The sequence below is a fragment of the Echinococcus granulosus genome, assembly GCF_000524195.1.
Source record: "Echinococcus granulosus chromosome Unknown EG_S00105, whole genome shotgun sequence".
Classification (NCBI taxonomy): domain Eukaryota; kingdom Metazoa; phylum Platyhelminthes; class Cestoda; order Cyclophyllidea; family Taeniidae; genus Echinococcus; species Echinococcus granulosus.
This window is the reverse complement of record NW_020170485.1, coordinates 104,077-128,601: the sequence shown is the minus strand read 5'-3', so window position 1 is coordinate 128,601 and position 24,525 is coordinate 104,077. Positions and strand designations below refer to the sequence as shown.

The 24,525-nt window shown below is 44.7% G+C and overlaps 2 protein-coding genes across 2 annotated transcripts; both read left to right on the top strand. All coding sequences in view use genetic code 11, as the record gives it.

The window, feature by feature from the left end:
- Window positions 1-956: 956 nt before the first annotated feature.
- Window positions 957-5,743, top strand: EGR_08392 (hypothetical protein; the record flags this gene model as incomplete). Its single annotated transcript, XM_024497641.1, has 9 exons — window positions 957-1,019; window positions 1,281-1,865; window positions 2,075-2,215; window positions 2,518-3,169; window positions 3,276-3,436; window positions 3,690-4,073; window positions 4,243-4,632; window positions 4,786-5,067; window positions 5,267-5,743. The coding sequence occupies 9 exons, from the start codon at window positions 957-959 to the stop codon at window positions 5,741-5,743; spliced, it is 3,135 nt and encodes a 1,044-aa protein (XP_024347945.1).
- A 535-nt stretch (window positions 5,744-6,278) lies between these two features.
- On the top strand, window positions 6,279-24,504 carry EGR_08391 (Leucine-rich repeat serine/threonine-protein kinase; the record flags this gene model as incomplete). Its single annotated transcript, XM_024497640.1, has 23 exons — window positions 6,279-6,299; window positions 6,390-6,509; window positions 7,969-8,438; window positions 8,675-8,966; window positions 12,981-13,096; window positions 14,072-14,428; window positions 14,601-14,841; window positions 15,327-15,668; window positions 15,739-16,191; window positions 16,391-16,496; window positions 16,663-17,011; window positions 17,155-17,272; window positions 17,479-17,631; window positions 17,943-18,229; window positions 18,465-18,570; window positions 20,632-20,940; window positions 21,423-21,675; window positions 21,894-22,056; window positions 22,757-22,959; window positions 23,424-23,671; window positions 23,710-23,964; window positions 24,104-24,385; window positions 24,484-24,504. 23 exons carry the CDS (start codon window positions 6,279-6,281, stop codon window positions 24,502-24,504), a joined length of 5,265 nt encoding a protein of 1,754 aa, XP_024347944.1.
- Between the last annotated feature and the right edge of the window lie 21 nt (window positions 24,505-24,525).

Sequence of the window (24,525 nt, the reverse complement as noted above, 5' to 3'; positions counted from 1 at the left end):
TGTTTTGAGACTTTTTGGAAGTTAATTTTTCATATTTTGGTCTCTCTGGTGGAGACCCTGTCTCACTTTCATCCACTTCGATGCTCGTCGTACTTTTCTGGTCTTGACTTCAAGAAATTTTATCACAGAGCAACCCTGTCCCCGGTTCTTTCATTCACTCCCTTACCGATGGATTGTTTCCTCTATTTTATGAGTCCTTTGAGTCTTGATTAATCTGTTTTGGCTACTTTACCCCTTTTCAGTAAGTGTTTCAACGACTCAGTACTGTCTTTGGTGCTGCTCTTCATCCTTCAGATCTGGGTTCGTTACCTTCTTCAGCTTTTCTTCTCTATTTCGCCATACCTCGGATTTGATTTCTTCACTCGCCTCTTTGCTGACTCTCCTGATATTCGATTTTGTCTTCCCCTCCGTAGAATTCAGCTGTCGTGATACTGCCTTGTCATAGTTTGCTTGATTTAGGCTTGCGCCTTCTTATACCGATCCCTTGGCTCTTGACAACTGAAAACAACTCCTACGATGACGCTTTTACAACGAATGCGTTTTAAACGAGGACTGGTTGAACCTTTGTAGCGATTTTGATATCTTCATAAGTCATTTGAAGCACCGAAGCTAACCCATTTATTCATCCATTAGAACTATAGAGTCGACCTACTTCCCTTCAATAAAGATTTAGCATTTAGTTTTCGTCGTTTCAGACCTCAGTTCTGGTGGCATTATCAACGGATAACCAGAATCTTCACGAGTGATTGTCGGTGGCATTATTTATACCCCCCCCCTCCCCTATGCAAATAATTGTTAACGTTTGGCGCATGAATTTTCTTAAGTCATTTCAAATAATTTGAAAGGAGAACAATTTCAGCAGCTCCTGCTCTCCATTGCTCCCTTCTTTCTAGTGGTCCTTTGGTTGTTTACGCCATTACGCTTCGACGAGAGGACACGCGTCTTCTATTGGTTTGATGTATCTCAAGATCTCGGTGACCCCGATCAATCGCGTAGCCATCACTCGTGAGAGGCAGCAAGTATGAATTAGTCTGGGTGCAAAAATAAGATCTTTGGTGGATTTATTGGGACCACGAGTCAGAGACATGAATGTTAGAGTGAACTCTTTCGGTCGTTGACTTAGATCAGTTGCATCGATCAAATGGACTGAGGTAGAAGGATCTGTCTGAGAAGGTAGTGCTGAAGACTAGATCCATCATAAAGCAAATTAAGTAACACTGAGTCAGTTACAACCATCTTTATTAGTCGACGGGTCGCTCACCATTCTTTACTTTCCACAGTTCCTAGAAGCCTTCCAGCTACTCTGGCTGATGGATCCCTTCCTCAAATTCAGCGAAGCAATGGCAGTGGGGACCACGCTCTTTCACGATGTTGCAGCCGCTTTCCATGGTGACACAGCTATGGAGTCTGCCATGCTACCTCTAACCACTTCCTCCTCTACCTCCTCTCGTCAATTCTCTCTCATCGAACTCGAATTGGGCATGTGTGCTGCTCCTCAGGCATCCCTTTGCCTCTCAGCCTGCATCTCTAGGCTCCTTCACACCCCGCGGGAGCGGGAGACCGTCAACGGTGCCATTGCTGCTCTTAACCAAAAGCAGGAACAACAGCGGAGCGAAGCGCTGAACACCAGATTGACATCATCAGCGTCGGCGACGTTGGTAGAGGAGGATGAAGCGGAGGGATCAGGAGAAGCAGGTGAGGAGAGTACGCGACTGGCCAGTAGGCGGCTGCAGAACTCGCATATAAATACTGTAAAGACGTTGGCAGTGCCGCCATACGAGGTGTGGGAGCGGCGGCTGGCCGAACGACTCGCTCACTTGTATCAGGACATGCCTACGGAGAAGAGGATGGAAGATCCTGTTCGGGTATGTCGTGGAAGTGATTCAATAGATACTTCAATGGCCCCAGGTAGCTATTCGTACATCCACATTCATTCCTTAAAGTCATCAGTACTGGATAAACTACAAGTGTCACTGTGAAACTTCTGGTATAGTGAGTATAGAAGAATGTACCCCGTTGGAAAATGATGGACATTTGAATAACACCTTTGCCTCTTTCCTCCTTTCATTGACAGTTGGAGCGGCGTTACGGTATCTCGCAGGCCTTCTTCAACGTCTGCGGCCAGGACCAAAGCCCCTTAGAAGAGAAACGATTCCACGAGCTGACCGCCCAACAGCAGGCTCATATCCTACTTGCCCTTGCTTCCAGTGTTATGGTGAGTAGCTTATTCCTTTTGCTGCCGCAGTTGCACGAAGCTTTTGTTTGTTTGTAACTGTCTTTTTGCGCAGCTCCTAGCATCAAGTTTTACGGGTAGCTTTATTGTAAAGCCAATGAGAGACTGGAAAACCAGACTCGGAACTCCATGCATTCCCTACATTTCGTCTCCTTTTTGTCAAATCAGATTAAGTAGTTATTTGGAAGGTGGTGATGAATGCTGAATAATGTCTTCGATCACGTTTTGTGGGAATAAATTTTTAAATGAATTTAAAAGTTTACCCAACTTCTTTTCACCTCCAGCTTTCCAATGGCAACTTTGCTTCGGGTGAAAACCTCCGCTCCTCCGTGGACAAGACCCCCGACTGGGGGACCATACGTCCCACTCGCATTGGCTTCGATGCCTTTCGAGGTCTCACCTTTTTCCACTTTCCTGAGGTACTGCTTTCGGAGACGCCGCGTATTATGCAGTACCGTTTTCCCCCTCCCGATATCATTGATGACGATTATTTCTCCTCATCATCTTTGTGCCGTCCACCCCCGCCACCTCCAACACTTGATCCTCCCGTTTCGCTTCCTGGTGCGGTGGGCCGTCTGCCCACTTGGATGGAACCAAAACTGGCTCAGTTTGTTCGTTCCCACCTCCTGACTCTGATGGAACGGGAGGTGGAGGTGTTGGGTGCCCGTTGTAGCAAGCAACGAGATAGCAGCAATAACCGCAAAGCAATGAAGAAGGAGAAATCGAAGATGCGCAGTCTGACGGTCATCATGGAGCCCTTCCAAAGCACCGGGAAGGATTCGAAGATGGTGAAAGGGAGGACAAAAGCTAAAGCAAAACGAAGGAAGATGGTGGAACCGGCACAACCTAGTATGGACGTGAAGTTGGCAGACTTTGCATTTGTAAATAAGATCTGTTGTGGTGTAGTCCCGGCGTCGGCTGTGTATGCTAGGCAGAGTGAGTGGCTAATTATTTGGCTTTTTTTCGTCGAACCTGTGTAAATTTCCGATTCCTCTCTGAACCCTGAGCATTCACTTTCCCATTTACTTTTCCCTGGTTCTAGCTGGAGGCCATTCCTCGAGGAGCTCTTTGCGAGTCGTGGATAGTTCTGCGTCCTTGGCCGAATCCACAACAACTTTCACAAATACCTCAGAGGCTCCCACTCCGAATCCCCCCAAGTTCTTCCAAGAAGACGGAGAGGAGGATTCAAACTTGCCTGAATCGGTGAGGTGCAGCCCTAACCCTACGCTGATCATGTTGGATGTTTTCGTCCGCGAATACTCAACTTTTTTGCCTGTTTGATAATCCAGTTAAGCTTTAGTAAATGGTTCGGTGTCTTGCCTTCTTCATTCCTTGAAAGTTGACATCGGAGATGTCGTGTAAATAGAATGCTGAGGAACCCATAGGACTTAATACCTTAACGCGATCATTCCTGGTCTCCTGCCAGTCTCATTCAACTCCTGTTTCCGCACTTCAGCTCCATCACTCTGAAGAGGAAGAAAGAAAAGGCGTGAATCCTCAATCCAACGGAGTGCTGAAGAAGGACGACCCTGACGTTGACTGCGATGGCAGTAGTGCTAGCACCGGTAGTACGACACCCTTTCGGGAAGCTCTTAGTGAGGACGAAACGACTCCCACTGTCGATAGATTGAAAGAAGAGGGGGAAAGTGCGGCGGCAGCAGGGACGGTGATCAAAGATTCCGCGCTCCCGCGGTGCAATGGTATCATCACTACGAAAGTAGAGAAGGACGTGAAGAATGGTTCGATCACCTCCACCAATGATAGAGGCGAAATCAGTGATTTCGGAAAGGTGAAGGAGGAGTCGAGTGGGGAGAAAAAGGCTAAAGAAGTTGGGGAGTTAGTAAGTTGTGCCAAAATCGGAGCACTTTTCACCTTGTTTGTTTTGCGGTAAAGCCATTGAGTATGATGAGTTGAGTTTCTGAAGGTTGTCTGTGCCCTTTCATTTATCCTTCCATCCATCATCCTTTTTAGGGTTCTAAGTACGGTCCCCTTCATTGCCTTTCTCACAGATCGCTAAAGCAGCCGAGAGCGAGGTTGATACGAGTCACTGCTTCGACACCGTGGTCTACGATCTGGAATCTTTTTACGTCTTTCAACGTGACATTGCCTCACGCCTCGCAACCGGACGGCGGTTGTTGATCGAGCTCTCCACCGCCTGTGTAACTGTGGAGACCGCTACCGGCAATGATGATTGCTCCACCCTCCGCGCTGTCGTCGATCAAATTGCTGCAGAGTTGGGAGACGCAGTGTTGAAGCGAATCCAAGCCGATCCGCAGCTGACGGCAGCGTTGCAGCAGCAGGTCGTGAAGGTGGAAGTGGAGAAACCGAAGAAGGAGGAGGAGGCGGTTGAGACTAAACCGTCGAAGAATCCTCAAAAACGTCGGAAATCGGATTTTTCAGTGAGTCTGCTTTGCCCTTCTGCACTCGCTGTCTTACCTTGTCCTTTTCTGTTTTGAAACTGACCTCACTTCTTTAAGTCACTTATTTACTGGGCCGTGTGGTCGAATATTAAATCGGGGTTTTCCACCATCATTTGTCTTTCTTCATCACAGACTCCACGACCACGGAAGTCCGCCCGCACGTCGAGGGCGGAGGCGACTGCGGTAGCAGGAGCGGCGGAGCAGGAGGTCGAAGCAGAGTCAAAACCCACCTCCGCCATGCGACTCCTGCGTCTGCACGAGGAGGCGCTGGCTTCATTGACCGAGTTAGCAGACTCCTTGAATGCCCTGGAGGAGGAGGCAAAGGACAATGAGGAGGATCGCCTCGCTTCTGAACGTCTGGCGGGGCTGCTGCTGCGCAAGGACATCGAGACTCGACAGCCCAAGCCAGTGGAGGTCAGTACTAGCGTGCTGATTGCCGTAATTACTTAGTTATTCTGTCACCCACCTACCTATCCTGGATCCATCAATTCATTATCTAGCCTTCTATTCATTGGATTTCTTCCGATTCCTCACCAACCGTTCTTTTTCCTGCTTTTACTTTTTCTGAGGTCGATCCATAATGGTGACGATAATTGCTTCCTCCAAATTTTAGAAGCCAAAGCCAAAACCACGGGTGTCAATAACATCGCCGACACTACAGACTCAGACGCAATCCCAACCACTATCTCAACCAAAGACATCGATGCCCTCGGTAGAGAACCATGTCGCATCACCGCACCCCCTCCGTCCTCCTCATCCATCCACAATCACTGTCCCCACGACTAGAATTCGCCTTTCCCCACCGCCGTCACTGTCGCGCTTTCCTACTCAACCCTCTCCAATCTTCATACGGCGTGTGCCACCTCCACCGCCAACGCAGCCGTCGACACATCGACCACGACGGATATTTCGGTTCTACGACACCCTCTTCACAGAGGAGGGGCGACCAGTACGACTTGAGGCAAATGGAGCTGTGGTGTATATTCCACCGGAGAGTGTCCCCCTGGGTCATCGACAGATGGCGATGCAGATGATTGAACGCTTCCGTGCCTCCTCCGCCGCTGCCGCTACCGCCACGCCCCCTTTCTGAGGCGAATTGGGGCAATAGGGAGGGGAATTGAATGCATTTATAGTGATGCGGCTCAACTCATCGCCTTACCTACCTCTACTCATTTTGTTGCAGTCCCCCCTTGTCTCCCCTGTGTAAATAAGACAGTTTGCCTCCATATCTCTCTCTCTGTGGATGACTTTGTGGAGTTATCTGTCTGTCGATGGATGTGTGTTTTGACATGTTGCCAGCATGTACTAGGGTTTTGGAGGGGATTGTTTAAATCGGTTGGACCTGATAGGGCTGAGGGTGAGTAATTGGGTCGGCTAGGTGTTGGTGTTGTTATTCGGTTGTCAGGTCATCTATCCGGGGGTAGGTATTGGTTAGCTTCTACCACCCACGGCGTTGTGGAAGATGATGATTGTGAGACGTGTTTGTTTGAACGCACCTTTTCAGGTGGCAAGCGGGTAGATTGGGTCAAGGTCTTGACTGCGAAGGTATTATCCATTGTCGGGGAGGAAAGCTCGGGTTTCCCTATTAAACTTTCTTTGTAGTGTCCTACATTACGCGGTTGAAGATGTCTTCCACTCCTCCAAGGGTACGATAACGAAGGTAGAGGAGCAAAGTGACCATGCCGCGTTGATATCAGTGGCAATTGAATCAGGTCAAAGTGTGTGACTCATTACAGAATCTTGAGGTCTTGGAAGAAGCATTTTTCGCACGGATAGCCAAATCTGCGGAGTTCTTAAACAGAAGCGTTAAACCTGTCGTTCGCCTCTGGCAATTACTCCGATCTCTTCTCCTGCAAGTAAAGCGTCATCAGAGCCGAACAATTTGGAAAGGTCCATTATGGTCCTGCCTACGGTACCAGTATAACGATGCTTGCATGAATTGACGATACTTCCTCATCGTCTCGACTAGCTGATAGAATCACGGATAGGATAGTGGGCAGTACTATAAAGGTGAACAAAGTTGCAGGAAGGAACAGATCCGAAACTGCCCCGTAAAACCATTTTCGGGCTTGCCATTGACTGATTGGCCCCAGTTTTAGACCAATTCTCTTACAAATACCAAATGGGATTCGAAATGCTCATATCGAGATGTATCATCTAGTCTTGACCGGCGCAAAAACAGTGAATCTTTTTTAATCTAGTTTGCAAATGATGGTAAACGCTGGATTCAGCTACTCTACATTAATTTAGTTTTGCGGCATGCATACAAGCTTAGTGGTGCAAATTTATTACAAAGATTAAAAAAAATTTCGTGGAATACTTGTTCGGCGCAGACACCCAAAGCCGAATAGGAAGATAGGATAGTTAGGCCAAATCTTAAAAAAATATGGGACTAGAACCCTTTTGAAAAGGTCTCTTAATCTGAATAACTATTGACTGCACAAATTTTTAGTATTTTTTATCAGCTACAAAATGATAAGGAATACCGATATAGACAAAATCGCATTGCAACAACGAGTGCATTAGCAAAGCCGCCAATGCGCTCCGTGTATAAAATTGCACAGAAGTGAGTTGTGGTGATAATGCAAAAAAAGTTTGTGCATTTAGGGTGCACTACCGAAAAATACTGAAAGTTTATATAAATTAACATGAACCCTTACTTTTAAAATTTATTGGTTATCAGGGTCAGTGAAGTTATTGGTTGATTAAGAATAATGAATATTTCTGCGGATAAAGCTTTATCAGATTGTATAGAGAAGGGCTTATGGTCAGAACTTGAAGAAAAAATTCCTTGTTTCGAGAATGTTGACACTCTATGCTTTGTTTCCCATGTGGCTGTTTCCCAGCATAAACATCAATTCCTCAAATCTGCGGTATCAACTAAAGGTTAGAAAGTAAAAGTAGCACCGATTCTTGCAGGTTTTCCTTTTTATCAGAAGGTTGACTATGACGGGTTGTGCGTGGTACGTAATCACATTGCAACTTGATTTCTTGAATGCACATCGTTTTCAAATAAATGTTTTATTTCTACAATTTAACCATAGCCTATCTTGCATCGTGCGATTCACACCAAAGACCTGCGTACCTGTGATATACTCCTCTCTGCTGGTGCATTAGCCTTGTGCTGTGCTAAACGATGCCCATCTACTTGTCATGACACTTTGAATATCTTCTTTGGTTCAACCTCAGAATCTGATTTTGCTATTTTCGACATTGCTTGTCTTCTTATTTCCTCCTGGAGTGAGTAAAGATACCATTTTTGGACTTGTCACTTATTTATTGCTAAAGTTGCTAGAGTATTTGTTTTTGCTTTAGCGAAATTCCTGCAAAGTAAGTTGGGCCACTTGGTGTACTGATCATTCGTTAGAATTGGAAGAAGCTTCAGTCTCCGGTGATGCGGATATTCTTCAAAGCCTTTTGGAACTTTTTACTACGTCTACCTGCACATACCGAAGCTACACTGACCTCTCTTTTCACCTTGAATCTGTTGAACTCGAAGACCTTCACGACTTCACCTTCCTCTCCATGGAAGCAGATTCAATTCTTGCACGTCCCCGTAGTTCTGCAGGATCTTTTCAACGCCACAGCATTTCGTCTAGACGCAATTTTTTTAATATGATCGCGGAGGGTGCTGAAAAGGCGTTGAGTGCTATCTTCACAGTGGGGGAACAAATTCGTGGGGTAGGTGGGGAAGCGGCCATCTTTGAGACCGACCTTCTAGCTCGGCGAACTCGGAATGTAGCCGCTCAGTTGACTCAGCGCTATCTCAACCGTATGTTGATTATGTGAGTGACGATATACGAAGGAGCCAGTCTGTTAGTAAGTATTATTATCCCAGAGGGGTTTTCCGATCATTTTATTTTGACTTTATTTTTAGTCCAATTTGCCCAATGATTTCATGAGCGCGACGAATTCCCCTTAGGGCACTACCACTCATCATACACATGAATATTAGCGGTTCATAAGAACATATAGCTGGAGCCTCGTGTTGGCATTTTTTTCTCCCCTATGCTTCTTTCAGGGCCATTGAGAGGGGCGATTTCGCCATAATAAACGTGCTTTTGGACTTTGGATTTCGTCTGCAGGCAATCCCACGTCCCTCCAAGAGTCACCTTTCCTCGACAATTCCCACTGCTGATGGTATTAATCGAAGAGTGGAAGAGAAACGCGCAAATCCTATAGAATGGTGCCTTGGAGGCCCCAGTGGAGCAAGGTGGTTGGAAGTCGCTCTACACGCCAAAGACGACACCCCTCTCCTAGCGGCGATTCGAAGGAATCTCCTGGCTGGTGATGTCTTCAGTCGCCTAGTCAAGGTGGTTGCAGTCCTAAGTACTAAATTTTTAAGTGTCTGGTTAAAGATGGGGATTTTTTGCTAATCTAGAGATCACCAGTAGCATTAATTAATCTCTTATTCCTCCCATTGTTCGGTTAAGGTAGTTGCAGTGTTAGCTAAAATTGAAAGCTTTGATTAGAGCACCTAATGCGAAAAATTGCTCTTTGATAGCCACCCAGGAAGGCATAAAATGTGCTGACTTATTTTAAGGTCATGGGTACGGAACGATCGGTGATTCCATCTTGTTGGAAGGCTTCACGCGTTTGGAGGCTCAAATTGGTCGTTTCACCTCAACCACCTATTATTATAATAAATCTTCGGGTGTATGATAATAATTACCCACTTAAATCCGTTTTTGTATCACTGTCAGACCGATCCAGGATGTTTCCTTGGAAGTCCAGAGCAAGTGATATTTGGGTACGTCCGTGAGCAGGATGTTGGTACCTAATCTACTTTCGCTACCCATCCGACTGTTTTGTTACTCGGATATAACAAGGTCTGTTATATTTTCCAGCTAAACTGTTGCTTAATGACGGAAGGAAATCTAATTACTGTCGACTCAAGAACATCCTATATCTATCTCACTAGCATTAAACTTAACTAATCTGATTGTAACACACGATTTGGTCACTATAGTTACCACCTCTAAACTGATAGAGAACACATGACATAAACAGGTAACTTTGGTAGGAAATATGCTAAGCCGCGGTTCGATGTAAACTTTCAAGAATTCATCGCCTTGTAAAAGCCACCGGCTGCAGTCATGTGTTTCAAGGCGAGAGGCATAAACTAATCGTGAATCCAACTTTTAAAATAGCTGGTTGGCACTCATTCACTTCATAGTCTTCATTAGTCGCTGAAGTGCTGAATTCTTATCCATTCTTTGTGTCTCGCGCTCTCATTTAATTTGAACAGTTGTTATTTGATGGTGATGCTGTCGGAGTGGTTCATATTTGGCCAATTTTACTAATTTTCACTGATTTCGTACCTGTGGGTGCGGAAGCAAAAAACCCAATGATTTTAGCCTTGAAGTGCTTTAAAGAATTTCCATCATTTAATTGAATTTGCGTGAATTTTATTAACACCTAGGCCGCAAAATTAAGAGAACCCTGGGTGTCATGCTGAGTACGACAAAACGAGGTATTCTATTGCACTGAGACTGCTGCTATTCTCATTGGCCGGTTTCAAGGTCACAGTGGCGAGGAACCAATCATTAAACCCTCGAAGTGACCACGTAGGGCCCGCAGGGCATCCTCCGCCTCGGAGGTGCTAAGGGCAAGGTCTAGTCAAAAAGCAACCACTTAAGTTGAATTAATTAAAAGTTTAAAAGGTTTGGAATTTTTAGTTGATCTTCTGAATTCATATAATTAAATGGTTTTTTCGCCGGAATTACTCAGCTTTTGTAAAGTTCGGATAAATTTAAGCCCTATTTGTCAAATGGCTTTTTTTGATCTACTTAGTAGTGTGTTTTCGCATTTAAAGGTTATAGATTTTTTTATGTCAAAGTTGCTCCATCTTGCTCTTACATTTGGTTCATCCCATAGGCCTTTCCATATTCAGAACCAAGACGATGCTTATTTTGACTGCGTTTCTCTGTTCTAAAGCCTTATTCTAGGTACACGGGCATAAGCAGAGAATATCGGTAAAGGTTTCCTTTGTAGAAAAGCCCTCTGCAGTCTACTAATAGGAAAGGTGGTGGTTGTCGATGTTGACGTTTAGTAGTCATTTCTAGGCGAATTCTCGGTAGTCTTAAACTCTGGTGACATCCAGGTGTAAAAACTGTTTTTTTGTCGAAACACCCTTAATTCTTGACTTATAGCAGCGTCTTTGAGCCTACTCTTCCGGGGGCGAAACGCACCATATTTTTTCTCTAAAGTGCTTAAGCGGCAGCAATTTGTTTACTCTATTTAGCTTCTTCATTTTTTCTAGCACCAAATGAAAGTAAAACTTGCGAAACTATTTATTTGTTCAGCACTTTTTTCATGTAAGTTATAAAAGTGTTCCTGCTACTTTTTACTGCTTCCTAAATGACTTTTGATGACAAATGACCCTCCCCTACATAATTCACTATCCCCGGCACATCTCACCACCCTGGAAGGTGTATTTGCTTTGCATTTGGTGTGCTGTAGATGCAATTGTTTCTCTGCTAGTTTCTTGCCTACATCTACTCAATGCGACTTGAATGTGTGCTAGGAAGCCTTCTTCAGGCGATTCGTACTTTGGGCTGTCTCATTCCATCTTCCATATGCTTCAGTATTTCTCCATATTTTCTCACCAATTAACAATGGCATGCGGACCAAAAAAGGCAAGCGGAAAATAAAGGTGTGGCAGAAACGGAGGCGCCTGAAACTAGGCTGTTGCCTTCATGGACCAAAGCACTTTACAAGAGTGGAATTCTGCTGAAAGCTTGCGTCTCACTGGTGTCGCGAGAACGTACTTACTTCCTGACACCTCGATTCGTCCTGGGAATGACGCTAGGTGCGAAGTTATGGCAAAACTTCACCTTACTGTGTACACTTAAAATAGCAATAATTTACTTGCCTCTGGTAGTATTGCCCGTCTTGAAGGTTGGAAATTCGACGGCCAAATGCTTGAAGTGGATCATAAGTTAGCGAAATAAGTTCACATGGTCCTTTTGCTGGTTAGATCAGGGAGTTTCCTAAAACGCTTTTATTTTTTGATGTAGTCGATGGTAAAATGTATGGTATTTTTTAATAAGTCGCAATTTGTTTGGGAATTCCGCTTTTATAAAATGCATACTTCTTGGCACATTTCTACAAATTCGGCGCGCCATGTTCTATTTCAGCACTATCGCTACTCTTGGTATGCTCCTCTTCCTTGAAGCACTTTCCATGCAGACCAACTCTCTAAGACGGCTTTTAAGACCTGTTTGCGAAACCAGAGCTTTTTACTGCTTTAACTCTCATTTTTGCTAGTGTGGTCTCGCTTTAGCCGTTAGAATATCTCGCATTTAACGTACTTAAATAATCTCAAGTATGATTAAATCATGACTAAATGGAATTAAACCACCTTAGTGAAACTGAAGTATTCTTGATGCGGAGGTGATTGTTTAGTGACTAGTCGGTAAGAACTGCCCTGACAGGTTGCTTGTGTGGAGTGGCATACGTGCGTTAAGCCGACAATGAATCAAGCACACACATGAAATAGCAGCTAGTGGTGTGTCTTGAAGGCGACATGGATGAATAGGTGGTGTGATCAAGGCGTTTTTATATTGGCCTGATCAATAGTGGCAGTGCATTTGGAAAGTTACGTTATCAGTTGTTTATTGGTTAAAGGGAACCAATCAGAATGGCGGCAAATGGTTGGGTTGCTACGATTGGCTGAAAACGGAGTTGGTTTATGAAATTTCGGTGTTTAAGGGGGTTTTCAATACATATTTCCGATTCCTTTTTCTGTATTTCTTCAAGATTGTTTTAAACTTAAGCAGTAACTGTATTCCAATCAGTTAGTTGTCTGGCAGAGGGCATTTAAATAGTGGTGCTTGAGACTCCTTCAGTTGAAACTGGTCAGTCAGGATTAAGAATAAGGGAAATTTTTTGCCCTTTTGGTTGATAAAGAAAAATGACAACTTTATTTGAATATCACTCGTCAACTAGGTTACTTTGGTTACTGTATACTAATGAATAACCAAGTCCTTGGTAAACAATCACGCCAAGACCATTCGTTGGAAAAATAACTAAGACCACTACCAGAAAACTGATATCATTTACAGATTTTAAAGGTACCTTTAGCTATCAAAAGCAACTTTATGTTGCAAGAATTGATTTGCATATTATTTAAATTACTGACGGAAAGGGTTCTTCCCCAAAGTTCTCATATATTAAATCTTTTGAAGCAGGAATAATGGGAAGATTTGGCTCCCCTAAGTTGATCAACCTAGGAGGTTTTTGACCTATCTTATGTGAGCCGTCTAAAAAGGGTAGCTTTTGGCCTCATTTACAACTCGATTAATCTTTTTCCCTGCTTTTCCAAGGTGGGTCCCCACTTGTTGATGCTACCGAGCGCTGGAGGCATCCTGCCTGTGCATCTGATGGCCGCTCTTGGCAGGTTTGAGATGCTTTCTGCTCTTCTCGCCTCAAACAACGTGAGGTAAGAAATGCTCACTTTTTTATTCCGATTGAATCCCCTCTTATTACCCCTTTTTCGTCCTCCCGCTCCTCCATTCTTCTAAATTGGAATTAGTAGACTGACAGATTGATAAAATTCATTGTGTGGTGCTCTCTTGGCTTCTAAAGGAGTTTTGAGACACTCGAGTCTGGAAGTAGACTACAGATGAATGAGTAAGTGAGGTAGGGATGGATGAAAGATTGACAGAAGTTGTAAATGACCTAAATGTAGACAAATCGGAGGTATTATAGACGTTTAGAGGAGTCGGGAGATAAGTTGTCTAGGTGACAGCCTGAGTAGAGATGAGTGAGGAGCAAGTCAAGTGCATAGTTGTTCCAGCTATCATTACCAAATTGCACTGCAAATGTCAACCACAAATGGCTTAGAATATAATATCACCATCAAATCAAGTCGGTAATACTTAATTACTCAAGTAATTAAGTCTCTCTTAAGGTGGGTTTATCTCTAGATGGCTCCTTAATTAAGTCTTATTCACATTTAGGCCTTTTACTTGGTAGCATAAGAGAAAAGCATCGACAAGGCGGCGACGGGCGGAGAAGGGGATTGACGACCTTAATTAACAGATAAACAAGTGATTCAGAAAGGGATTGGGACATTGACAAGCAGGTTTAGGTAGACTTAATGTAATATGGTTGGATGGATCCGTGATGGGTTAGAAGGTGCGTGTACTTGTGGTAGATGGAAGAGAGGGTAGGCAACTAGATTTGGAATAGACGAATGGAGGGACTCAGGAATGGGTTATTTCTGAGTGAATCAAACATTGATGAGCGGATGGGTCGACAAATTGTTATGCGGATGCACGCAGTAATGTGGGACACAATGAATATGAGCTAGAAATGGTTCGGCTGTTGGCTAAATGAAGAGATGAAATAATATTTTCTTGAGTCGATAAAGCACGAAGGCTTTTGATTACCAGCATCTCTTTCTGCATTCCAGTTTGGACATCGTTGAAGACTGCGGCTTGTCAGCCCTCCTCATAGCGTCCTTCTACGGCCACGTTGACTGTGTTCGTGCTATTCTTGACTACCCGAGCGTCGGAAATGAGGATGAAGAGGTGGAGGAGGAGGAGGTGGGGGTGGAGGAATCTCCTGTGATGGCATCGTCAGCCTCAGCATCTTTGAAGTCCATCTCTATGGTGGAGGCTCTTCGCAGTGTGAATCTTCAGTGGCACTTTTTGAAAGATGGAGCGAACTCTGTGGTACTACCTATCCAACACAACGACAGCGGTAGTGGCGGTAGCAAATACTTCCTCGATGCTTCTTTCAATGCGCTTCATTTAGCGATTATAACGGGGTGAGAGATCTCTGTTTCTGCTAAGATGCGGTCCTAACATTACCAATTGGTTAAGCTCCAAACTTTGATGTCCCGAGTCCTTGAAAATTGTTCAAGCCCAGGCCGATTGAATTAACACAAAAACTCATTAAATTGTGTACTCAATTTAATCTCTCACCTACCTCTGCTGCAGAAACACAGAACTGGTCGAGTGTCTCCTGACCTACGTGAAGGAGGCCCCAGAGGACTATGCCGATTGGTTGACAGAAGCCGCCGTCTCCACCATCTGTTACCACGATGATGCCTCCACGATAAAATCAGATTCAGTCACTGATGAGGCTCAACCACTGGCGAATCAGGCCTATGCAAGTCTCCTCTGCAGTCCAGCTGGTCTGGCTTGCTGCCTAGACCATTTGAGTGTCGAAGGACCTTTGGTGGGTGTTATCAACTTTGTCCGAGGCGATTAACAAAACCAGTTATTCCTTTCCCCTTGTTGGTATTCGCTTTATTTTGATTAGATCCCAGAAGGTAACCAACGAGACTCTATACGGGGGGAAGTGGCTCACTTGTCCTAGCAGAGGGTCTGGCAGGTTATGAACCTGAACCGAAGACCAAGTATATCATTACGTAAATGGGGTCTTTCAAATTTTTGTCTGTCATCTACTGGCACGCGAAATGCCTGGCAGCTCCTATGACTCTCATTTCCTATGTGATCAAGATGAGCTCGTTTTGTGTAGAAGACAAGTCGAAATCACTTCCACCCAGTTCAATCCACGTTCTCTGACATGAGGGCTTGTTAAAGAGGAGGGGAAATCGGCAGAGACCCCAATAAAGAGTACCGTGGTGCTGATTGCCCAAGGCCATTCTATTCCTGTTTTTGTGCATCATACTATCTGATTTCTTTTCTTAAACCTTTAAGCTCGCCAAAAAAATGCTTTGTCTCCTCTCCACCGTTCAAACTCGAAAGGCATCCGTCGAAAACGCCCTTCTGCATTATCTCTTAGATTCTCAACGCTACAACCTAGTTGGGGGTTTGCTCTTTCAACAGCACCATCGAACCAATAAGACGCTGATAGACTGGTCCAACCGTCTCTTGTGTCAACACCTCAATGCTGATGCTCGAGATCCAGACATTTTTAGCACCCTTCTCACTGATTGGCTCTCCTGGTCATCCCTAGAGGCTCTCACCAAACTCAATCTCTCAAACAATGCCATCTCCAGAATACCCATGTGTTTACTCACTCAGCTACCTCATTTACAGGTAGTAGTCTTTTGAGAGTGCTTTTTGTAGACTTAATAAAAACCATTTCACTCCTTTTTCTTGGTCTCAGGACTTGGATCTCAGTCACAATGACATCGTAGCGCTTCCTGATTTTGCTTCACTGGCGTCGGTCTTCACCGCAAATACAACCTTAGCTCCGAGTTTGACCCGCCTAGATCTGTCAAATAATGCTCTCATCACTCTTCCTCCTTGGATTTTTGGTGTTGTGGTTGGAGCTAATGAAGGAGGCGGAACTCCCCTTATGCGCGATAGATTGGCCAGCGCAAAGAGCGGAGTTGTCAAACCTAATGGTGGAGCTCTCGGTGGAGTGACTTTCGCGCCTCGTCTATCCATCCTTCGAGTGTGTAGTAATCAATTGCGGAGTGTGCCGCGACAAATGTGGCTGGCCAGACAGTTGCAGTGTCTCGATCTGAGTGCGAATAGCCTCACTGAACTGCCGCGAGCCTCAATTGAGGAGGTTTTGAGTGCGGCCGTGCTCCGATCTGAATCACCTCCTGACCCGGTGAGTCAATTTTGAGCGTTGTTCTCGACGCTTGCTGTTGTGTTATACACGCTTCGACGCTGGTCATCGTGTCGCAAACTGTGGTAGTTGAGCACTTTGAAATCATCCGCCACTGAGGCATGAATGAGAGAATGATGGACTTGAATCTCATTGCGAAGATGATCGAGTTTAATGTCACTACAATTTCTCTTGCCTTTAGGACGTGAACAGAGCAAGGGATCTCTCTTGTCTGCCACACCTTCCAAATAGTATTCAGTTTATCACCATGCTAAACTGCACCAAAGATGCTGGAATTCCGAGCTCCGGTGAGTTCTCCAGTCACCATATGAAACCCTATTTCACAATACCCCTAATTATCTGTTTTCACAGGACTTTTCATGCATTTTGTAACTTTTTATTACAAAGTATCTTTGGCTATTTCCAATCAATCTACTACCCAACCCACATTTCTAAGGCACGCACTTTTCACAGCCTCCGCCGTCATCATCGATGATCCCGGCACCGTGGGTCATCAGAATAGGGGTCTACTGCACCTCTGGCTCCAAGGCAACCGTCTTCCTCGCCTTCCACTCGCTGAGCCTACCTCAACTCGTCAGACGAGCGATGAGAAAGGTTTGCAGGATGGCGTAGGTCTGGTCCACTTGGCACCTGCTCTGACCAGCCTGGATGTCAGTGGGAATCGGTTGACTGGACCTTTTCCCCCTCCTGCCCTCTTTCCGCCTAATCTTGTTCATCTAGATCTCTCCAACAATCGCATCTCGACTGTGGCGGGTGGACGAAATGCAGGCGATGGTGGTGAAGCAGGAGGAGGATTCCAAACGTGAGTAGTTTAAGGTGTTTGGTAATTATATCACAGGAGCCTCCTCTCTTACGTGTCTATTTTGGCCTATTTGCTTCTTCTCCGCCTACGAAATCTTAAATTAAACAAGATTTTCACATGTGTTTTTCTTTGATATGTTTTAGTTCAAACGTCGGGGCGCAGAAAGCTTCGGTGATTTTGGATGGTCAACTGAAGCACCTTTTCCACCTCAACCTTCGAGGCAACTGTATCTCCGTTTTCAACCCAGTCTCTTCTCACGGTGTATGTTGTTAATAGGGGGATATTTAGCCATTCTTGCAGCGATTTATATCCCCTACTTCCTTTTTTCTTATTCAAAGTGTTTCTTCAGACTGGCACTTTCTCTTACTAGGTGTGGAAGTTGACCAACTCTCTGTGCTACTCGCACAGCTTTTAAGTAGCATCCTTTGCATCATCACTATCGCGCATTTTTTTGAATTTCCTTGCAGAATGAGAGCGGAGGAGAAGCGCTGCTATGGTTTCCAGAGTTGGCAAGTCTTGATTTGTCCGGAAATACAAATTTAATCAGTCTGGGATCGGCTGTGTGTCGACTGGAGAAGCTTTCCTCCCTTGAATTGGATGGATGCACAAGTTTGACCGAGGTGTGTTGCATTTCTATCGAGCCGCTGTGGACTCAGTTATTTACATCAGGCGTCTTTCTTCCATCGTAACCAGTCGATTCAGTTTGATGCCTAATAGAAATAGCAAAAGCTTCTGTATTCCAGTGAAGAGATGAGAGACATGAGAGCTAGCCCTTGGGGATGTCACAGGATTTAAAAAGAGGTCAAGAGGCCAAAGGAGGGACCGTGTATCACCATTATGATCACCTGATTCACTGGAGGTCGAAAAATAGTGTTTAAGCCAGTTCATCAAATTAAACGGTGTGACATTCACTTGAGGCTTTCTATTTTAGCTACCTCCAGATCTATGGCGTCTAGGCAAGTTAAAATCTCTGACTCTCTTCAACACACCCGCCTACGAGCGATTGGTGCGGGAGATCCGAGCTGGTGACGACACCGCTGTTCGCAAGAGCAGTCGACACGCCATCATTAATCAGCGTCGACGTGTTGGAAAGTCACCACTCCTGTCAACTCTCACGGATGGAGTCACCGCCGGTACTGCTAATAACACCACGTCTCCTGCTATGCCGATCCTTAACACCAAGACAGTGTTGGACTACCTCAAGTCGCTGCCGCGCAGGTATGCTACAGTTCAGCTCATTTCCCTCGTTCATTACTCATTCAGCCCATCTGTCTATCTCCCCTGATCTTTTCACCTTGCCGGTTTCTTGTTTCAAATAGTCCACACATCGTTGAATGTAATCGTGCTTCTTTAATCAGAAGCAAGGGGAATTCACTCTCTACTTCTCTTTGAGTTGCTCATACTATAAGTTATCGTAAGCCCTTTTTGAATTGCTATTTTTCCCTTTTTTCAGCTCAAGGCCCTACAACAAAGTTCGTTTGATGTTAATTGGATCACGAGGAGTGGGCAAAACCAGTCTGCTGAAAGCCCTTCTCCGTTCAGAAGGTCAAGACGTTCAAGTGAGCCCTTGTTTAACTACTTCAAATTTGATGTTTTCTGCATCTTCCTCCATACCTCGAGTCACTTTTCTTCTGCATCGTTCATTCTGGTGAATTTGAGTCACCCTCTAGACACCAGCGAAGATCCTGCCTTTAGTCCCCTTTGTATCTGGAAGGTTTTCAAGCCCAACTGTAGTCACGAATCCCCGATTAACCGGTTTAAATACACCTCTAAAACTGGGGACACAGAACCATAAGTACTTCCACCAATCTGTTTAGCTACACGTGATTTGGTGCGACCGGTGGTGATACAGTGATGAATGCATGTCACATATCTGTGACGCTAGGATTAGGTGAACAATCTTGCTGTCACTTATATGTGACGTTGGTAGCAAAGGTCTTAGGAGTGATTTGTGCTTATTAGATGTGCAGTCAAAGTTGACACGTTCAAATTGAAGTAAAATATGCGAAATGTCCTGTAAAGTGTTGAGATTAAATGATAACACAACTACTTTTCTCAACAGGAATAACATTTTGCATCGAAAGGAACTTTTGAATGAAGTCTGTTTTTGCGCAGTCCATGAGGTACTTGAAGTGCCGACGCAAAGGCATGCTTATTTTAATTGCGTTTTTGATGTCGCGTGTTTTTTAGTCCACGGTTTCGGTCGTCATCTTGGCTTTGTGGCGTCATATTCACTGTTAAGCGCATTAATCTTACATTGAACGCACGAAGTAGAGGCTGAAATTCCCTCATATTTATTTATCCTTTTATCCAGCATCAGACAGAGGGTGATGATGGGAGACTTTATAATGCACTGCCTGACGGGAGGAGATAATGTTGAATGATATTTTTGTATAGTTTTGGTCATACGAACCCCTAATTTCCGGGTCAAATCAACCGTGATGACGTTTCAACAGGTCCTTATCACCAACATCATTGACATCGATCTTCTCTATATTTTTCTCCCCTAAAAGTCATTTTTCGCATAGGAGTGTCTGCCACCTTATATATCTTTCCTGATTTGATCCTTTAGAAGCCCTCTTTTTTGTTTTCAATCCCCAAACAATCTCGAACGTCTTGAAACTCGTAATTTACCTCAGTTCCCTTATTTGCCCAACATCACTTATGGATAGGCTGCACGTGCGCCAGTAGTCCTTGTGGGGCCTGGACCAGGCAAAATACTGTAAATAGGCGAGAATGGAGCCATCTTCTCATCAGTACTCAACTAGTGGTCACTCGTCGGGAAATAAAGATACCCTGATTCTCTTAAGTATTTGGTTGGGGAACTTGACTTTGGCTTTCATCTTTTTCCTATTTACCAAATAAAAATATTTGATTCTTGCAGCAGTAACCGTCTGTAGGAGGTGTGGTCAGTGAAAAGAGCCCTTTTTAGATGCCAGGTGCTGTCATTGGGGAGCATCTTTCATCCTTGTAGACAACTCTATTGGTCTTGACACCACTTTGTATCACTAAAACGGCAGTTTCGATAAGTTAGCCAGGCTGCTCTCATAGTTGGATTGTACGAGACGAAAAACGTGGTAGCAGGTGGTCGATTCTTCTAGCATGACAATATGGCCTTTTTTCCCTTCTCTCCTTCCAAATAAACGTGTCACATACGTGTGACACACAAGCCTAGGTAAGGAAGTGGGAGCGTCATTTATGTGACACCCTCGTGGCGAGCTCGTTAACTCATGATTGAGAAGTTGGAATGGGAGAATAAGGCTATTGACTACTTGCTATTCCATCCAGAAGAGCAAAAAATGGCAAGAACTCCACGTTGGAGGTCTTTACTGCCCCAACGCGGCCTATTTACATCTTTTAAAGTAACATGGACAGCAAAGAAAGTATTGACACACCTCAAGTGCACTAATACGGGGATCGGCCAACCAGAAATGGTACAGAATACAAGCTTCTTCTAGAAAGTTCTATAAATTTGGCTGTCTGTAGTCTTGTGATATAAGCATTCTTCTGGGGTTACAAACATCCTCAGGGGAGATGCCAAGCGCAAAGCACTTCGTATCAATACATTTTCTTCCACTGTTCTTTCCTTCTCGATAACTCAAATACAAATGAACTATCAGGACGCAGAAAACTCGGCTTCCACCTCCAGTGTGACCTTGACCCCACTTAGCATCACTCGACACTGTCCCACGGAGCGTGCGCGGAATGAGTGGACGGAGACGGTTAACTTCACGGTCTGGGACTTCAAGAGTCCTGAATCCGCTCATTCATCGTCGCCCATCGCAGCAATGGTGGAGGAGGTGGAAAGTGTCATGTCAGCGGTTCAACAGTTCTCCATGTCTCGAAGTACCATCTACGTGGTGGTATGGAACGCAATGGACGCGCCAGATGCTCTTCACGGGGTCGCAAGACATCTTGTAGCTATTCAGGTAGGTGTTAATGCTTGAGACACTGAAAGTGTAACTACGACGCGATTGGGTCTTCGTTGGGATTTTTAGCTTCTCTCTCTGACTGGGGATTGTAAAGATCCAACGACAACACCAATCCGCCATATCCCTTCAAATGACGCTTCAAACATAGGCGTGCTCAAAGAATGCGAATCAAGGGACCCAGACGGCTGACAGGATCAGCAGAACTTTTTGGCTATCCACTTCTAGGTTGCGCAGACTGTATGAGAAGGGGCGGACTCTAGCGTTAGACAAGATCCAGGGCTTAAAACCCTCTCCACCGTTTCATTGTCGACTACCGCATTGATATTTTGCGGTCTTGTGTAGGAAATCCAGAAACCCATAAAATTCTATGTAAATTCTATGTAAGTCTTAGCGGGCACTAATATGACCGTATAGATTGGACCAAAGACGCCAGCTTTATTGAACCAAAAGGTGACTTTTCTCCTCTCCCATTACCTCAGACTAGAGCATCGAACGCACCCGTTCTGGTGGTTGCCACCCACGCTGACGCAACGACATCGTCGGAGGTTTCGGACCTAGCTGAACGCTGCTTTATTCGGTGTACTGACCCCGCCTCGATGGGCCTGTCACAACAAATCGTCGGCCACTTCCTTGTGGATTCTCGTTACAGTACCTCTGACAATTACAACAGAGAGGCTCTTTATCACCTCGTCACGGCGATTCACCACTCCGCGAACTATCTACGGCCACCATGTACGCGCCTAATACGTCCCATTTATGGTTGCGTAATTTGAAAACTAAAGTCTGCGATGAGACTAGCAACAATAGGCGTCTATTTTACTGGTTTAAGCTCAACCACTTTGTTTTTGAGACGTGATCAGACTCAAGCATGGTTGCCATAAGCTGGTAAAGTAAATATGTTGCTGACTTTTAACTTGAGGGGTCCGATTTTAGTTTTCACCCTTTTGCAGTTCGAAAACCAATAATTGGTGCGAAGTTTGAACCGGGCCGGCAAAGGCTGTTGAGTTTCCCTGTACCGCTGGTGTATCATGAGCTGGAGGAAGTCACGCGTGACCTTGCAAGTGATCTTCATCGTGTTGGCATCCCACCGATTGTCAGTCTGGATGATTACGTGTAAGTTAAAGATCATTTGGGGGATGTATCCACTGTCCAATTGATTCCTGCTCTTTGGCTCAGTGATTACTCTGATTGGGTCATTTTACCTGGTCAGGAAATCGTTTGATCATGAGCTGGTATGCACTTGTCACATTATCTAGAGACTTAGGTGGAATTAACTCTTTCCTGCTTTGATCTCTTATTGATGTTTATATCCAAATGAAGTCAGTTTTCACAAACGCAGATATTTTGTGTTGTGCTCAATGTGGATTAACACGAGGTTTTGATTGGTTGATTTTTTAACTGATTATTTGATTGGCCAACTTCGTTTATAGCGCAATTCGTCGTGCTCATTCAGTTGAAAAGCCGAATAGCATGACGTACTATAAGAAATCTTTGGTCATAAATATGGTAATTTAGGTATTATAACACAATAGTCGAATTGGAAGTGAAATGCATTCTCATTAAACAGGTGTAGAGATTAGAAAAACGTTATTGGTTTTATGGAAAAGTGTTTAAGAAGCGCAGGGCAAATGACATCTGTCCTATATTCATCTCTCTCGTATCCATTCACCCATCCATTCCCTCCGTCCAACCACTTGAAATTCATTTATCCGTCCGTCTTTTTTATCCAATTAACTTTTTTGTTTTGTTTCCACCTATTTTGGGCAAATTTCATTGACCCTTTGATTATTGCTTTTGATCTCGATGCTTTTAGAACCGAGGTGAATAGCCGTCTACAAGCAAGCAGCGGATTTGACAGTTCCGAGGAGGTCCGTTTTGCCCTGACCTTCCTCCATGAAATCGGTCATCTTCTCTATTTTTCCAATCTCAGTCGTGCCGTTGTTCTGGATCCCATTTGGCTCTGTGATCTTCTAGTGCGACTTCTGATCACCCCGAGCACGGCTCCTACTCGAGCTGGTACCTATTTTGTGCTTATATAATTGTTCTCTGCTGTTGTATGAATTACTTCTGGGAATATTGTAAAGCACGCTTGTCTGTAGGTATTTTCGTTGAAACTGGAAGTTCTGGTGGTTTAGATGGTAGTGAACCAGCACTGTCAAATATACACTCATTTCACCACTGTAAGTGTCTCATTTGGCTTCCTTTAAATTAGTTATCAACTTGTTGTCGAGCCTTCTACGGAGCTTGAAGTTAGGATGGTTGCTAAAAGTCAACACAATTTTCTTGTCTTAGCATATTCATACATCTATGGGAGTTGCCTTTCTGTATTACTCAACTGGCTATGTTTTTTTTGCTTTGCAATGGGTCTGCTTGACGTTGCTAACAACAACGAAGACTTTCGATGATAGTCTGAATGCACATTTGTTATCAATGTGTAGGCGAACCATGCGATATAGCGTTTCCTTTTTCCTCCCCTATAGGTGTGTTGAAGCTTTCGCGTTTAAAGGACCTTCTTGTCGTTCCTATGGTTTCCACTGAGGCCTCTTCCGTGGACGCGGATCGTATAATGCATCGTTTCCAACATCTGGAAATATCTTTCGCTCTCACCTATCTGGTCGGGCTGTTAGCTAAGTTTGAGCTGGCAGCACCACTTGACTCTCATCACCTTCTAGTGCCTGCTTTGCTGCCTCTTAGAAATTCAGCAAATATTGTTGCTTCCAATAGACAAGTAGGTCGCCCTCCAGGCTTTCCATTCAATTACTCTAGATTCGAATTACTCCTTTGAATCTGGTTATGGATAATGAGAAAGAGGGAGAGGTGGAGCTGGAAGGACTGTTAAGGGATTCGGATCCCCTGAACTGTTCAGTTTTTACCCTTCCACGGGGAAAAAAGTGGGCAGCTTCGGTTTCACCATTACAGCCGGTATTAGCCAGCGATCTTCAGGACCAATTAGCCCAATCTTCGGAACCAGTAACAAGTTCTCGTCGACATAACATTTTCTCGAAGTTTGCTGCCTGGCAGGTAGGTTTGGAGTGGCATTTTAATTGATTTTGAATGAAGCGTGTTTTGGACTTTTCCTATTTTTGATTTCTTAAGCGCTTAATTTTTGAGCTGCAGTACTTCCCCCAAGCCTTGTTGCATTCTATACTACGGTCTTTAGAACAATCTAGTTCCACGGGGTCTCTGTTTGAGTAAACCGAAAACTGTCACTAACAGTACGACCGCAGCCACATCGTTCTTTCAACGTAACGATCGAACGCGTCGTCCCACCCCTCGAGGTGGCTGGCCCACCACCCTCCTACAGCCTCAGACGCCGTTATGGAGGCTGCGTGCTGCACCGCGGGCTAATGAGGTGTTGCGTGTCTACGCGTTAGCCTATGTGCCCGCTGGGTTTTGGACACGACTCATCACCCGTCTTCTCACCGACACTGATCTCAACAATGTCTGTGGGTGGGTCACGTTTGGCCTGTGTCTACTTATTTTGCACAAGTAGTATAAGTGTTTGATAGTTGAATTATGTGCTTGTTTTTGCTTCCTCAGTACGAGGATCGTCCAAGTTAAGATGGGATCTTTGAATTATCA